We start from the raw sequence: 18,275 nt of genomic DNA, 5'->3' as shown, positions 1-18,275 counted from the left end.
TCTGACAATTTAGTAAAACTCGATTCCCTGTGAAAACTTGGGACTGATAGTAGGACAACAAATTATTTGGTAGCAGGAAAGAATTGACTGTGACCTCTAAAAGCTGAGGAGAATGAAAAAAGATGGCATTTTGCACTTTTGGAAACAAAAAAGTATGACTCCATTCATCATACTTAAAGGGGGAAACAACACAGACAAATAATTTATCTTTTCCATTCACCTTCATTTTCATTGTAAGATTTCAATACATCAGCCAAAATGCTTCAAAGTTAATTCTTTCACCAGCAGAGGGCAGCAACATGCTGCAAAAATAAAAGAATAACTACAGCACATTGAATGAATACAGGACATCAAATGCAGAGAGGGAAAGAAACAGTCTTCCCACAGGCAGTTAATGCATCTCAGAAAGAGATAGCATTATAATTCACACAGTCCAGGGAATGTTACACAGAATATTTCATAAATCACACCGTAGCATAAAAGATAACAGAAGCATATCAGCGCATATTCTCCACGCAAGCCAAGGTGCATCAAAAGTAGCCTGCAGTCTGTAATCCCTGAATACGCTCACGCTTCACATGAGCAACAATAACAATAAAAATCAATAACACAACAATAACTGCCTGCTCGGAGTCTCTTACATTTGCACGTATAGTAAAACGGCAGTGATGCTGCGATAGAGTTTGCTCGTGACCTTTGACATCAGTGTCAGAGACCCTATTGATCCTGAGGCAGAAAAAGAATCAGGGTCTCTCAGCTTCTTAAATCCACCCCTGCCTCTTAGCAAGCTGGCGAGAGGTGGCGACATCTTGTTGACGTACAAAACAGAGCCCATGACACATCTCCCTCAAAGGTTTTTTGGTGGAAAACCGAGGGTAAACAGCTGCAGCTTTCCTCCCTGGTGATTTTGAACAAACCACATGGCTGTAGCGTGAACTGACGTTGCAGTCCCCAGCTTTTAACGGAGGCGAGGTCTGGAGAGTCAGCCGTTGTCGTCCAGGTTGTACAGAAGGACCTGGTGGTTGGGGGCGAGGCCCGGGCAGGTGCCCAGGCTGTACAGGCAGCCAGCAGATGGGTAACAGGGCACCAGACGGTAATGCTGCAGCTCCTCCAGGCCGAATGCTGGAGAGCAGCAGTCCGTCACCAGCACCTTCACCCTCTTCCTGTCTGAGTACATCAGCCTCCGCTGCCCCCTCTCTCCTATGACCTCCTCCTCTTCTTCCTCCTCGTCTTCTACCTCGTCTTCTTCCTCTTCCTCCTCCTCGGCCTCCAGCTCCTCCTCCTCATGGTGGATCTTCCTCAGCAAGTTGTTGATGAGGACGGAGCGCCGCAGGTAAGCCTCGGGGTCCTCCAGGAACCTCAGCTTCTCCAGGGACAGCTTCAGGATGCAGCTTCGGTCCTCCTGCAGTATCAGGTGCTGCAGAATAAAAACACAAAGGCAGAGGATTAGTTTGTGCTTTTTTACGTGTTTAGACATGCAGTGGACACTTTTAACATAAGCAATATATAAAAACAATAACAGAATAAGCTTATGTAAAATATTTTACATATTTTTTAATATATTGTGATTCACATAAATTTCTCGTGTACATAAAAAATCAACAAAGTGGTGAAATTGCTTTGTTAACTGACTCTGGATGCAAATGAGCCAGATTTTGCAAAATGTTTAAAAACAAACAAACAACAACAACAGCTTTTTAGAATGTAAAGAATGTGTTTCTCCACCAAGAAACAGGTTTTACAATTATGTTTTTACATTTTTAAACATTCTACACAATCTGTAGGCACACACATATCCTTAATGACCATCTGTTGTTGAAATGTTGTCATATCTACATAACCAAGAATCATTTTTGTCATCTGTTAAATTATTTCCACAGGGGAAAGACTAGAGGTCTCAGGTGAGGCGACAACCAGAGACGCCTTAAACTCCAATAATGCAGATTCATTCTCAACTGAATGAACCTGTCAAAGTTCATTCAGCTGTTCATTCATTCTCTGCCTGCTTTTGCCATTTTCTTTAACTCTCTTATCATTACAGATTGTGCCGCTCCCACCTGTCCGGCATTAACCCCAGCCCTTCCCGCCTTCCCAGTCACCTGACTCCCCCACGCCCATGTGCTCACCTGATTCCCCGGTTATTCCCTCATTGGCTCCCCTGCATTTATACTAGTCCATTTCCACGTACCCTCTGCCAGATTGTATAACGTACCATGCCAGCATTGCTTTCCAGCCTTTGTTCCTATATTTTGGACTTTGCCTTTTGCCTGCTCTCTTTGCATTGTCACCTGGTTCTACTGCCCCCCACCTTTCCACCATACCTGCTTTGCCTGCTCTACCTTTTGAATAAAGGTGAATTGCTTAAACTTTTACATGGTGTCTCTGAGTTGTGCATTTTGAGTTCAGTGTTTACCTGAGCCATGACAGTACCTTCTGTATTATGAAAACATTTATAATGTTCAACACCACTATTTCAGTTTTAAAGTTTCAGGATGTTACCTTTGTTATAAAATTGACACTTTTGACACAGTTGAAGACTTGCTGAAGTCTTTTCCTGCTTGATCCAACTTCTTTGTTAGCACATAGGTAACAGCGTGGCTAATGTTTTCAACCTATCTGTCTACGTTCGCTAATTTATTAGTAACCGTTCATCCTACTTACAGTGAAAGCAGCTTGTGTTAGCTGATGACGTGCTAACATGAGGAAAAACAAGTGGATTGTAATAGTAGCTAACATGTTTGCTAACATAGCTAGTTTGCAACTCTTAGTCAGGCTGTCAACATTAGCCTGTCTGTTAAAACTGATAGACTGACACATCTTGTTTAAAACAAAAGAGACCACAAACATGTTTAATTTGTATTTTATCTATATTTTATGAGCTAGAGCAGCGGTGGCCTAAAGGTATGAGGAGCAGCTTGTGAGGGTTACAGATTCAATATGTGGACTGGTAGGATAATGGGCACCACTGGTGCCCTTGTGCAAGGCCCTTAACCACAATTGCAAAGCCAACATTGCTGGCAGTAATTAAAATCCAATATTAACACTAACAACAATGGATTAGCTAACTTAGAGGAAGCCATACACTGTTTTTTGTATCTGGTTTCACTTAATGAACAACTACAAATATGTAAAACAATTTGAAAAATTTCCAAACAGCCTATATTGTAGCATATGGCTAGTTGGGGTAACAATCTTGGAGTAATGTGGGAACCCTTCAAAGTCAGAATAACTGGATTTTCCTTTCTTACCATTCTACCATCATTACAAGAATACATTGAAGTGGCAAAGGCTCTGAAAGTGGCCAACAGATCAGAGTGCTGGGAAAGTAAGTAATTGTCAGTGTAATTAATAGACCAAAATTCAATATTTGGGCGTTTTTTGCTACATGCCAACTCCAAAACTGTACTCTTTATTTGCCTCTGAAACAGCATCTAGACTACATGCCCACCTTCAACTGTGAGGAAGTCACAGAAAAAACAACTAAGTGGACTTTGAGTCTTGAGTTTAGACCATTAGACACTCAAACTCTCATGTGAAACCAGATTAATCAGACTTTTGGGGGGTTTAGCAATACATTTACACTCCCTGATATCAACAGAGGTCCTAATAGCACCTTTACATCCAAAACTTTCAACCACCATTCCCAACAAGTTATCTACACAACAAAAAGGTTAAAAAGCAGGCCATCAGTTGTCTGTTTAAGATGCCCCAAACAGATACAGTTGTTCCTCAACTATCACTGTAATTCATTTGTGAATTGGATTTTACTGTGAAGTAAATTCTGCCATGAAAGTAGAGGTATCGTCTGCATAGAAGTGTAGAAAAAGTGGAGTAATTTGTAATTATATACTGTATATTACACTCTACAGGACTGTTTGCAGAGTGACAGAAGTTGAAGGACATGAGGAAGGACAATATGTAAAGAGTGAAATGAATGTAAAAGCACTGATGGAAGAAGACGAAGAACATGATTAAATGAAGCATAAAGACAAGAGGAAAAATGACTGCATACAGAGAAATGAGGGAGAGCAGAGACCAGAGGATTTGTGATTGAATGGCAGAAACGTTTGGAAAATGTGAAAACCTGTATACTCAACTATGAAGAGATTGATAAACACTTCACATAGGTCAGGGTTTCTCACCAGAAAGCAAATCAAATTACAGTAGGCTACACTTTGTTTGCCAAAGGTTGGCCCTGAACATTGAAAAGAAAAATGTGGACAATAAAAATAAAAGAACAGGGTCATACTTTTTGAAAATATCCTTGTAGGCCTCCATGCAAATCCTCCTCCTCCGCATATTTCCTCTTGAAGTAAGCAACTTTCGACGTTGTTGAATGGTTTGGTCTCTCTCACAAGGACGGGGCTACTGGAGGGCAAGAAAACAGAGACTAAATGAAAAATCAAGCAGAAGGGAGGCTGGAAAAAATGTTTAAATATTAAAACACTGCACTCTCCTGCAAGGTTTTGTGGCTCTATAACAATAGATACACATACTCATAGATCATTTTAGGCATTTGAACCTAGCAGCAGCTACCAAAGCTTGCGTCTAAAGTACATTCAGCCCCACTAGATGTCAGCAAACAACTAGTTTCTATGTAAAGATATAGTGAAGTAATGGTGACCTGAGCAGAGAATGAAGTCACACCCTCTCTATGTGTGTTATAATCCGAGCCTCTCTGTTTCTCTTTGTTTTGATAGCCGGTCTGGCTGCACATGCGTGTTAGTGCATGTGAGCAGTCAGGTTACAAACTTTCTCAAATTACAGCTGAACAGTACATTAAAATATGTTTCTGAAAACATCATCAGCACTGCCTAGTTTAACAGTGTGATCTGAGTTTTGTGAGTTGTATTTAAAGATGGCGCTTTCTTTTTTCCCCCAACTTTATTGGTTTGTTTTATTCTGAGATGCCAGTGCTATTAGTACATCTAATGGGGCTGAATGTTGTATATTGCACCTTTAAAGTGCCACAGAGAGCCGCTAGGTGCTCCAGCTGACTCCCATTCAAAAAGCTTCAACTTCACTCTAGAAATACTAAATCAATCATTTTTTTCATCAGGTCATTATGGTCTCAACCTCTAAATTCAGACCTTCTAATAAATGTGCCGGGGGTCATTTTGGAAATTATTGCTCTGTTAATAAGATTTGAAGACTTATAGTAGCTTTGATGTCTGCTGTGTAGGCGTTGATTGACAGCTGTGATTGACAGTTGGCTCACCTGCTGCTCTTTCAGGCTTATTGTCACAATATTTTATAAAATTTAATGTTACTTAATTATGATACCTGCTCTGTTGGCACAATTTAGTTAAAGAAGCTGATGTTGGTCCAAGTGTGCAGCGCTCGGTGTTCCTAGTAAGCTAACGTTAACTTTGGTCTGAGGTAGTGGGCGTGTTAGTCCATTCTCAGTATTTGTGCACTGGAGGCTTCATGTTTCCACATCACACTTGTGTAAGTTGCAGACTGGACTACGACTGGCTCCAAACTAGTTGTGATGTCACAAATCATGCTTGTAGATCCACATGTTAAATTCAGATTTAAGCACAGAGAAACTTTCCTCCTTCAGTGGATGAATGTGAAAACAAACATTCATCATTCTGCACAGAGAAGAGAACAAACATCCAACTGAAGGAACAAGAAGAAAAACACATTTCTGAGTGGAGGAGGACTTTAAACTTTTATTTAAAGACATTAAATGGCATCACCTGTGAAGTCAGCGTGGTGACCGACTGTAAATGTGTTAACAGACAGCAGCTGTGATTACCTGCTGCTGATGGTCCACAGCCGGCGTTCAGCTCTCTGACCGGAGTTTGAATCAGTGCGTCTGAGTTGATCCGAGCCTCCACATCGCCCTCAGACTCCTGCAGGGAAAACAGGCCAAAAGATGAGTGAGGAGGAAGAAGAGGAGGAGGAAGAGGAGGAGGAAGGTGGAGAGACAGGAACAAAGCATCTGAGCATAAAAACTGAAACTATACAAACCCTGCTGAGACAGGATCTGACTGATATCTGTCAGTGTTGCTTTGTCTGAATTTGATCTTTGATTTTCTGCATCCAAAACACATCTCTGCTTGCAACCTGAGTATGTTTCTTGACCATTGAATAATACTGACCTTCAATAAACACTCAAAAATGAGTCATCAAATTTTTGAAATTCCACTTGACTTTTAAGGAAAATTTGAGATATATAAAATCAGATACAGAGTTTTAAAAGTGAAAGATTTCAGTGTATGTTCTGCAAATTTCAATATAAAGTACTGAAAAGGATTTTAATTTTAATTAAAATGATAAAAAACAGGCTAAAAGTCAGATTTTTTACCCGTCTATCCCACATTCAAGAGTGTTTCTCGGTGTGATTTCAATGGGGAATTCAGGTGTCAGACGATGGTATAAATGCAGCTTTTAGAGGCTTTTCTGAATGCTGCTTTGCATGAAAGTGTCCAGATATAAATATACTGATTATCACCAGCAAGTGTCAGCCACCACCTTCAAATCAACACTCAGAACCTGTGATGATGATGAAAGATATTAACAGCAAATTCAGGAAAAAGGCAGAAGTAGTGGTTAATAAGAAAGTGAAAGAATCACCTCATAGCTTGATCATTTCAATGTTTTTTTTACTTTTAACTAATGTTTATAGGCACTGACAAATGTATAATGTCTTTATTTTGCTCCCTCAGTATTGCTGTATGTGTCATATCTTTGCAAAATGCATTTAAATATCTGTCTTCTGAAGCTTATTTGAATTTAAGAAAGACCGAGATAGATAAGAAGGTGGCAGTGATATATGTGTGTGTGTGTGTGTGTGTGTGTGTGTGTGTGTGTGTGTGTGTGTGAGGGGGGGTTGTTCTTTGAAATGCCATAAATCGATCATAATAAACACAGAGTGGGAAGCTTTATCGCTGCAAAACATTCACGCCGGCTCCCGTGAAGCTTCTGGTGTGACTCACACACAGTTCTTCAACTGCTGCAGCCCCGAATATTTCATCTGTGGGAGAGGAGTGATGCACGATGATGGATGCATGAGCGGAGAGAGGCTGCGTGGGAAGTGTGTGTGTGTGTGTGTGTGTGTGTGTGTGTGTGTGTGTGTGTGTGTGTGTGTGTGTGTCATTCAACACTTGCTTTTCTGTTTCCTTTTGCGGCAAATATTTTCACTAAAAGCAGAAGTACGTGTGTATGTATGAGGTTATATTTTTATACCTTTAAAGCACTTTTAGATTTATAACAAGATTCAAGTGAAATGTGTTAGAAACTTTAAAAGGTAAGGGACTTGATTTAAGTAGACTTTTTATTTTCATATGTTTCTATGTGTTTATAGGTTAATATGAGTGTTTTTAAAGACTATATGGAGAGTAAGGTATCTGTATATTTTTGTCTTTTGTCCATTTTGGTCCCTTTTTTAAAATCTAATATTTAAATTTAAATTTTATTTCACTTTAATTGATCTTTTTATTATGTTAAATGCTCTTCTGATTCATTTCTTTACCTTATGTTGGGCGCTTTGAATCACCTATGTGTTTAAAAGGTGCATTAGCTTACAAAAATAAACTAAATGACCATTTTGGAAACGAGTATCTGCTTTTTTTTTTTTCAAAACTACCACAAATCAGTCGCTTAAATGCCCATTAAAGCTTCTTACCTTTAAATAATCGTGTCCAGCAGTTCACAGTAAATCCCACTTAAAGCCTTTCTGTCTGTTGATGTCCTCCTGTCCGTGATACCTTCCCGCTCCTCGGCGCGACATCTACCGTCCTCACACCGATTCAGCGACGCTCCAGCTCGGCCTGAAGTCTGAGCCTCGGTCGGTTTTCCCCGCAGACAGGCAGGCGGACAGACGGGCAGACAGCTCCGGCTCCTCCGGGGGTGAGACGCTCGCTGCTCTTCAGCGCTCCTAAAATATCCCGTTCACACCGACATCAGACAACACACACACCACTCTGCGCGCGCCCTCATTGGTCCTCGCGGAGGCAGATGTTTCCTGTTGCTAGGAGACTGAATAAGCGCGATGATGAAGCGCCAGCATCCATCCTCATCTCCCCGCATCCAACGCTGCTCTGGTTTGTTTCCTTTTCCCAACACAGTGACAGGCTGAGACAACTTTTCTGCCACCAAAAGTACAAAATGATATATTTTTATTTCTGTTACATGTTGTTTTGAGAAACTTAAATAAATATAAGAAGTTAAATAATCCAGTTTTTATGGAACTGGCTACTTTATAGACTAATAACTCACTCATTAATTGTTTAGCAGTCAGAAAGCACTGCTCATTGTTTGTTTTCTACTCATTTTCACATTATTTTTATTGTTATTTTTTATATTGATTTTTGCTTCTTTAACCCATTAGCTGATGATGTAGATACAGTGTGCCGGTGTTACTTTGAATCATCTGGAATCTGTTCAATTCAAATTATTTTGTGGTTTGTTTTGGTTTATCAACAGAATTGTAGTATATTTATAAAAGCACCACATTATCCATCTTTGTCATGGATAAAATGATAAAGTCTTGGGCTTATTTCTATCGTTCACAGTCCACAAACCTTTGAGAGACGGACATATCAGATCTGACAATAAGAAATATTGGAAAATGGAAACTAGAATGTCAAATCAGACTGTATGAACAATCAATACATTTCTTTCAATAAACAAACAAAACAAAAAGTATCACAGACCTAAAAAAAGGGGGGAATCACATCATAAACTTCAATTATTAAACATATGAAGATATCCATATTTTATCAGAGAATACTATCAATAACAGATATTGTTTAGCCTTTATGTTGTTCACTCCATGACAACATGCAGAAAGGAATCCTAGCCCATCTTAGACTTTCATCTATCAATATTTAAGTTTCAAACTCTGACTCTGGTGTTATAACTACTTTTATATTCTTCATAAGAATCTAATGATTACCTTCATTTTTAAGATTTTGAACAGAAAAGCAGAAAAAGTCTGTGAGTAAAATGAATTAATTGTGGGTGAAACAAGATAAAAAGAGAGCAAGTGTTAAATACTTTTTAATTTTTGTTAATTTTAACACTGCCCATTATGTTATGTATCATGCTAAAAAAAATTAAATAGGTACAAATATTAATAATATTATTAGTAAAGTGATATATAAGAGATTAAAAATGTCATTAGGAGTGATAAGAAGACTATTTTTGGCTATTAAATACAGTCAAGACTTCCTGGTGAGGTCGTACAAATAGATTATAGTGATACTCTATACAGTATATAACCATATTCATTCATTAAGGTTACTGTGAATGAATCATTAAATGTCAGGGACACCACACATACAAAAACACCATAGACTAATAACAACAACACAATAACAAGCTGAAAATCCACATTTATCAGCTAAAACTAAAACTAAAGCATCTGTTGCCAAAGATTAGACTAAACTCTCCTGAAAACACAAGATACTTTAATCTCTAATCCACTCTGCGAGCGTTTTGGCTGAAGACTTCAAACTGGAAAGCTCTACCACCAATCACAAAGGGATGAACTGTGTTGTTGTTGTTGTTGTTGTTGTTGTTGTTGTTGTTGTTGTTGTTAATTATGCTAACAACAGCCTTGTTCTCAGAATTAAGACATTTGTTCAGGAAGAGAGAAAAGGACCCAAGAAAACAGATGGCGGACAGACGTTCCCACAGCAGGGATCTTCTGGGTTTTATTGGCAACGACAAAACTTGGTACAAAAAGTGATTTCTGGGTGCCACGAGGGCTCAGCATGCACGGACCGGACCAGGGCTGCAGGACGATAGTCAGTGTCAGTGTCTCCGACTCAAGTCGAGCTATGATGTTTTGTCTCAGGCTGACAGGAAGGATCCACTTTGAGTCAATGAAGATCTCATAAAAGGGTCTTCCAGTCAAATTCATTAAAATAAAACAACCCTGTCAATAGAGTTGTCAAAATGTTTTTATATGTATGTTTGAGGACAATATTTAAAGGAATAATTTGACATTATGTTTATTTGACAGCATGTTTATTTGCTTTCAGGCTTTTTAGGAGGCAATTAGCTTAGCTTAGCTTAGCATAAAGACTGGAAGCAGGGGGGAAACAGCTAGCCTGGCTCTGTCTAAAGTTAAAAAATACAGCGACAACCACCTTTTAAAGCTCACTGGTTAACATGTTGCATCTTGTTTGTTTAGTCTGTACACAAAAAGAAATGTAAAAATGACAATTTGTAGTTTTAGGGGGGAGTGCACATGCTGGATGGACAAAGAAGATATTGTTTGTGAAGAACTTGTTCAAACTCCCCTTAAAAAACAATAATTGTCTTTTTTACCTTTCCTTTTTTTTGTACAGATTACACAAATAAGTCACAACATGTTAATTACCGAGCTTGAGAGGTGTTGGTAGTGTTTTTGTTTTTTTTTACTCCAACCAGGCTTGCTGTTTCCCCTTCCTTCCAGTCTTTATGCTAAGCTAAGCTAATGGCCTCCTGACTCTAGAACTGCATGTAAATCTCCAGACATGATATTTTAATCTAACTCTCTAAGAAAGAAAATAAGTGTATCTACCATAATATCAAACTATTTCTTTAAAATCTGTGTTTTATGAGGTGATTGTCATAAATTTAAACTACCTCTACCATATTAGCAAAAACTCAAAGTTAGGCTAACTTTGCTGAGAGCTGAGATGACATTTCTACTGAGTCCATATAGAGCCAAAGTGGGAATTTTTTTACAGTGATAATGTCACTGTAAAAAAGAAAAAAAACTTTTCAGAAGTTTAAAAAAAATTTGTATAGTTTTATATTTGGTGTCTGAATTTGCTGTGACCTTGTTTTAGATTTTGACCTCCCTGTAGACCTGATAAAGACTCGACTGAATCCAGGCTGACTTAGACCCGGACTCCAGCCCTGGTTCACGCAGGCGTTGACATTAGGAAACCAGCTTTGACTTCCATACATGCAATCCTACAGCAGCATTCACAGGGAACAACAAGAAGGTTTCATGCAAATTTGGATCATGTTTCTGTTATGGTGGATATGTTTCAACTCCCCTTAGAGGACGAACAAAAGTTACAGGCACTTCATCAGAGTTTTACAACTGTATTACATCTGCAGCACAATCTGATTGTCTCACATCTGTAATACAACCTGGGATCTAGAACTGAGCATGCAGATGTGGAAATACCATAGAAATCCTGGGAAATACTTAAAACTTAGAACATTTACTATTTTAAAAAATATAGAATAGATATGATAGATTCTGTACAGCGACTCAACATGCATAAAATATATCAGTCTGTGCAGTATATATAGTTCATATCACTATTCACGCTCACATGTATGAAGCCTGTAGAAAAGGAGTGCTGATGTCACATGATTCATCTGCCAAATATTAATAACTGCAAGTCAAACGTTTAGATGACTTCTTGGCAAAAATACCAATAAATAAATACTGTTACTGTGGACAAAAATGTGATTTAGTACAAGTTCTTTATTTAAAAGTAGATTTTTTAAATTAACATTTCTGTCTGGGGCTTTTATTATTTTATACGGAGCCCAAAAGGGGCCATGAAGAGAAAAAAAAAAAATCAAATCAATGCTCTTGATTTAGTGATTCATGCTGTCAATTTAATTATTAGTGTTCTCGATTAAATTATTCGTGCTCTCAATTTAATAATTGGTGCTCAATGATTGAATAATTCATGCTGTCAATTAAATTATTAGTGCACTCGATTAAATTATTCGTGCTCTCGATTCAAGTATTCATGCTCTCGATTTAATAATTTGTGCTCTTGATTCAATAATTTGTGCTTGTGATTTAATAATTCGTGCCCTTGATTTCATTTTTTGTGCTCTTGATTAAATTATTCATGCTCTCAATTAAATTTTTTGTGCTCTCGATGCAATTATTCGTGCTCTTGATTCAATTATTCGTGCTCTTGATTCAATTTTTCGTGCTCTTGATTCAATTTTTTGTGCTCTCAATTAAATTTCTCGTGCTCTCAATTTGTGGATGTCATCCAGTTCATAAAAACAGAGCTTCAGGGTTGTATATATTTGTTATTTTTTTTCTCCATGGCCCCTCTCGGGCTCAGTAAAAACCAGGATTTAAATAACTTCTTGACAAAAATACCTATCAATAAATACTGTTATTGTGGGGAAAAAATGTTCTTGTGCCTTAAAGTCTATTTTTTTAATGAAAATGTCTGTCTGGGGCTACCGTACATTTGTGTTATTTCACTAAAGCGAGAAGAAAATTCAACTTTTATGAAGCAATGAATTTAAGGCATCACTGCAGACATGTTGACAGTGGCTGCTAACATCTCTAAACCCTTACATTTTTTAATTTGTATTAACTGTATTTTACTGAATTAATTGTAAACCTCAATGGCCGTAGCACAAGAGACAGTTTTCTGGAACTTTTTTACCTGTGGCCTGTAATACTTTAGTCTTTTTAGCATCATTACACTGTGCTGAGTTAGCATTATATCATATGTGTAGCCATCAAATGCATATTTAACATGCTTTTACAGTTAAACATTAATTAGCTAGCTACCTACAGGTGTTAGTTACTGTCTAAAAGTGTCTACTTCTGCCTGACCGACTGTTTAAAAAATTACGACAAATTTCAAGTGTTACATCTGCCACTGTTATTATTATAAACTGTATTTGTTCAGCTCTACAACGGAAAGCTTGATAGACAAAGCAACAGTAATTAAGGGGGCATGGGCTTCACAAACAGTCGATTTTATCTTGGGTTAAATATCAAGATACAAATATTTTTACCGATAAGTACAGCAGTGAGATACATTCACCTTGTAATAGGAGTGTGAAGTCTGAGGTGCCGCTGTTCCAAAAGTGTTTTTCCTGATTCTGTTCAAAAATTCCCGTTTCAAAAACTTCTGTAAATAATCTGAACATAGAAACTCAGGACTCTCCTGGATAATGTAGCGATTCAATAGATTTATATTATGACCACCGGTTTCAATTATTTTAACTTTGTTTCTGAGAAAAACACGTTTTGTCCGTGATTTTGATGGATGACTAAGAATAATACCCATGAGCCTCGGCCGCCGTTGCCATGGAGAAAAAGCCAGTCAGAGGGGTGAATCAGAGCGTAATGAATTCAAAATGCTTCGTCGCTGAAGCCGTAAACAAAATTTGGCGCCATAGTTGCTGAATTCACTCAAAAGTGACTCAGAAATGAAAAGTCTCAACACCGTTATAGCTTCTGCTCGCTGTTAGCGGCGCATGTGACCGAATTTTAAGCACAGTAATTGGCTGTTTCTGAAATTTTTTTGTGCGTTTGGCTTTTTATTTAACGCAGTTGTTGCATCTTTTGTAATGATGATTTAAACGGGAGATTTTCATGCTAATCAGAGCTACAGAAGAGCTCAAACTGTGAGTCACGTGACGTTGTCTATGGGAAAAATGAATGGGGGCTAAACTCTGGTCTTTGGAGAGAGTTAATATAGAAAAATTAATAATATTAACAATTAAATAAAAAATAGAGATGATCCAGGAAACCCCAGATGTGTCAGCCGATTTTTACAAAACATCAAGCTAGTCGCAGCACTCCTATTCTTCATCGGCCTTAATTTATACCTGAAGTAGTCGTCATCACATATCTGCAGTTTAAACATGATACAACACTTAACAGCTTGTCAAGTTTTCTGCTTTTTTAACAGATACAGAATGAATCCATTCAGTTGTGCCCTTCGAGAAATATCAAGTATCAAGAAAACCTTTTAATTTCAGTCTTCAGTCATAAAAGCTTCCCCTGAATCACTTAAGACATAATAAATCATTTCAGTTCAGTCAGGTCTCAGCGGAGCACAGAGAAGTGGTTCTGATGTAGTTCAGACGCTCAAACATGTTTTCATCTGTGACCTTTTGTTTGTCCAACCAAAGAAAAACTGACACAAATGTCTGACTCAAACCAAAAAAGTCTGAAGGTTGGTGGAAACTATTCAAAAAACAGCTAAACATTAAATTAAACTTGATTCACTGAGTTTTTTCTTCATGGACAATAAATAGAATGACATCTTGTACATATTATATGTGCTTGAAGTGTTATATATTCTTGAAAAATAGTTAATTTTACTGAGACAAATCTGTACGTACATCCAAAAATAGTTGTGTAACTTTTTGTGCTCATTGTTGTATTTCACCTTCTCTGCTGTACCTGCCAGTAGGTACAACTTTTATATTGTTTGGCAAAACTTTGTACAAATTTACACAACTGTATTATTTATTCTCTTAAGGTTTCCAGTGATGTCAGGTTGAATTTTGGGGGGGAAAGTGTATAAAATGATGCATGAGACATCTAGAATATGTCCCTTTGATGGAAAGATACAGTCACAAAAAAAAAAAAACATGGCTTCTTGGGTGTAAATATTTCATTCAACATAGCATCATATCGCTTCACTGACATGCTGAAACAAGAGAAAATGGTTTGTAGATTATCCAGAACACAGACAGTCCTCAACAGAAGAATACAGCCTTGATGATTTGTTCACACACCTAAAACAACCTATAATTTCATATGCTGAAGATAAGATGTGGCTGAAAGCTCTGGAAACACCGAGTAAGTGGATCTTGTGATGGGAACTTTTAGGTCAAATGAGCTTTAATTAAGTTTTCCTGACAAGCTTCCTCTTGTGGTCATGTGAATAATGGACTTTAGGAACCAAAGTTTGCATCATGTCTCCCATCAATAGTCAATATTGGTTCATTTTGACCATAACTGTGATATTTCTTTAACCTCAGAGGAGCAGATTTAATGGTCTAAAGCTGAATTATACTAAGTTTGATGTCGTTTGAGTAGAGTTGTGGCGCCTCATTAATTGCCCAAACGATCCAGCTGCTGGATGATCAGACGATGGTCGACTGTCTTACAATCTGAATAGTTAAAAGATGCATTATAATCTCTAATGAGCTTGTTTTAATATTACTGGATGAGTGTTTTACATGTCGTGGCCTTCACTGTGCTGTGATTAACGCAATGTAACGCTGCCTCTCTCTCTTTTGTTAACATTAACAGCTCTGTGTTTTCATTCAATATGAGCAACATCTTTAGAGATCTCTGTGTTTCCATCCTGTGTTGTTATTATGATTCGAAGCCTGAAAACCTTCATGGTTGGAAAATGTTTTTTGGTTTTTAACTGACTCTTTAAGACACATTAAGAATTTGAATTTGTTTTGCTTGTCTTTCCAAAAGTAATATTATCCCAATGAAACCTTACACTGTTGAGTCATTTTCTTGCAGGTACAGGTCTTATGGGCGGGTGCATCGGATCACGAGCTCTAACTGTGAAAACACCACAAACATCCTGCAAACTGTCGATCACTTGTACTCACTTTATTAACGATGTTTCGGTCCTCAGAACTTCATCGTCATTATGAGCCATGACCGAAACATCATAATGTGAGTAAGACCACAACTAATTATTACTTTCATTATCGATTAATTGTCCACAACACAAAGATATTCAGTTTACTGTCATAAAGGACTAAAGAAAGTAGAAAATATTCACATTTGAGAAGCTGGAACCAGATAATTTGGACTTTATTTTTTGGACTCAAAACAGCGAAGTTGGTGAAGTTGGCAACCAATCGTTGCAGCTCTAAAGTGAGTACAAGAGATCGACTGTGTGTGAAATTTTTTGTTGCTTTCTGAGTCAGTTTCTTACATTTTCAAACAGAGCTGCAGTTCAAGGTTTCTCAACAGGCTTTGTTGTCACCTGCCCAAAGGAAACTCTGATTAACACATCTCTGCTCTCGGTGTGTGAACCCCTGAGGGTTTTTTTTTTTTGAAGCTACAGTATCTGTCTACACAAACAAATATAATCCCCCCCCTGGGGGCTGAACCGCTGCCTTATGACTCGATGATGCTCAGACGGGAAGAGGATGAGCATTAACAGCGGCATTACCGTCATCTCGCTGCACGATCCTACAGCTGTAACTACAGTACCAATTACCACAGAGATGCAGAGAGAGAGAGAGAGAGACTGTGGGAGAAAAAAAAAAAACACACACACACACTTGCAGGGTAATTCGTTGCATGTTATTAACAGCTGCAGTGAGATATTTAAAGCCTCTTTTCAGCTCAGCGTTGATGGGTGATGAAATGAGCTTTGCCCTGTGAAGGAGAGCGAACCGAAGCCAAATAACACCATTCAGTGAGGATGAGGCAGAGGAGGAGGAGGGGGAAGATGCTCTCATCCCAAAGGGGGTTGAGAGTCTCCAGCTGCTTGTCTTCCTGCCTGTAGTAGCACGTGTGTGTGTGTGTCAGGAGAATATGAATGAGGGCTGAATATGAATGAGACGCCTTCCTCCTACACTGCAACCATAAAATATCTTCTGCTCTTTCTGTGTGTGTTTCTTTTTGCCAGCGTCTCTCCGTCACATGATCCTTCATTAACGGGAACGCTGACTTCACCCTTCATCGTCCTTCCATTAGTGAGAGAATTAACTGATGGAAACTTTACATTGACTTTTTCCATCATTTGCACTTGATGACATGTAAAGATTCACTTGATTTTGATGAATGTTTTTGTTTGCATCTGTACTAATTTGCTCTGGTGGAAAGTACATTTTGAGGTGCTTGTATTTTATGCTACCTTATACTTCCGCTCGACTATATGTCAGAGTGAAATAATACACTGTATTGTTAAAGATTAAACCAGTGGTTCACAAACTTTTTGGCTTGTTGGCCTTTACAAGAAGGCCAACAAGCTGTTTCTTTCTCATGTTTCATGATGTCTTTGAGCTGTTTGCAGTTCCGTCAAAGAGACATTTCCCCCCTCACATGGTTTCAAATACATAACTGTTTGAGGCCCAAAGAGGTAAAACTCATGCAAAGATGAAAGAAAAGTTCTGAAATATGTATCTGACTTATGTAGCAAAACCGTCTATCGTCTCTCAACCACTTCAGATTTATCTTATGACTCTCACATAGTTCAAACTATCTCCACCTCGAACAGCCGCAACATTAAAATGCTGCTCATGCATCGACTCATCGGTATTAATAATGTACTTTGTTAAATGTATTTAATATATCAGTCTGATTTTCTGCAGTACTTTAACTTTAGTACTTTAAGTGAATTTAGCTGCTAATACTTCTGTACTTAACTTTTACTTGTAATGAAGTATTTTAACATCGTGATATTGATATTTTTATTTAAGTGAAGGATGTGAGTGCTTCTTCCATCATTACTGATTTGCCAGCCAGTAAAAGCAAGATTTTGAAATAACAAGCGCCTTCTGTCACACACACACACACACACACACACACACACACATCTGTGATTTGCGTGTACTTTCTAACACAGCATGTCACTAGAAAGAAAAAATCTGCAGCCTTCTCGTCCTACAACTGAGCTGCTTTAACAAAAACCCAGAGGACATTGAATGAAGGACAAATTCTCCGCTCCTCTCGAAGGCCGTTGTATATTCTACAAAGCTTTTCTTTTTTATTGAGAAGGACGAGAGCATTTCTGCAGGAAACCTTCAAGTTTACACGACAGAAATAAGAAATTAATAATCTTCATCTGCTTCCACTTCTGTCGGCCTCCGAGAGCAGATTGTGTTATTCTTCATCTTAACACAAACAGCCAGGTCTGATATTTATGTGGGTTCATCCAGATGTGACATTAGGGGGAGTGTGTGCTTAGAGAAGTCAGAATCCTTCATCTTTGAAACTTTGTGCATCGTCTTCCTGTCCGCGAATCAAATCAAGGCTGTCGTTGCTTTCATCAGTACTTTCCGACCTTCTAACTAAAGAATAAACTCTCCTCTGCTTCAAAAAGAAAAAAAAACGAAATCCTGGCAGGCAGGTAGCGTTACGCCTCCAGCAGGACGTGCCAGCGGCAGACCTGCTGTCCTCGACTCTCCTTCATGTCCTGCCAGTGGAGCTGCTCCTCCTCGCCGCTGCTGTTCTGACCCAGAGCGATCCAGCCGATCATCTCTTTGCGCTTCATGCTGCGCCGGTTGTAGATGGAGACCAGCAGCGTGACGTCCGACAGCTGGAACAACGCCACCTGGAAGACGAAGGTCTCCTTGTACACGGGGTTGGGCTGGCCGCGACGCACCGACGTCTTGCACCGTGAGATCTCCTGACCGACCGAGTTCAGCAGCGACAGACGCCCGTAGGTGTCTGGAGAGAGAGGACGAAGAGGAAGAAAAAGGAAGGAAATGTCAATGCCATGCCTTTTAAGTTTCTTTACTTCTTTTCCTGTTGTGTTGCAAGTATAAACTTGTTTCCCCCTTGTTATTAGCTAGAAAATCAGCGAAAGAAAATTCAAATTAATGCACATTTCCTA

General features: G+C 38.6%; 1 protein-coding gene across 12 annotated transcripts in view; it reads right to left on the bottom strand.

Annotated features, from left to right (window-relative positions):
- Nucleotides 1-202: 202 nt before the first annotated feature.
- The window catches only part of syt16 (synaptotagmin XVI), a 55,926-nt gene continuing 37,853 nt past the window's right edge, over nt 203-18,275 (bottom strand). For 11 of the 12 annotated variants that reach the window (XM_042436772.1, XM_042436780.1, XM_042436777.1 and 8 more), the window contains 5 exons: nt 12,768-18,109; nt 7,634-8,096; nt 5,762-5,858; nt 4,250-4,368; nt 203-1,417 (listed from right to left, as the gene is read on the bottom strand). In XM_042436772.1, coding sequence (XP_042292706.1) covers nt 17,796-18,109 — 314 coding nt within the window. In that variant the 3' untranslated portion in view covers nt 203-1,417; nt 4,250-4,368; nt 5,762-5,858; nt 7,634-8,096; nt 12,768-17,795. The remainder of the gene's footprint in view (nt 1,418-4,249; nt 4,369-5,761; nt 5,859-7,633; nt 8,097-12,767; nt 18,110-18,275) is intronic. The other variant, XM_042436770.1, reaches the window with a different exon arrangement.

Source organism: Thunnus maccoyii, chromosome 16 (genome assembly GCF_910596095.1).
Source record: "Thunnus maccoyii chromosome 16, fThuMac1.1, whole genome shotgun sequence".
NCBI lineage: Eukaryota > Metazoa > Chordata > Actinopteri > Scombriformes > Scombridae > Thunnus > Thunnus maccoyii.
Note: the sequence above shows the minus strand (reverse complement) of the source record. Positions and strands in the feature narration are given on the sequence as shown.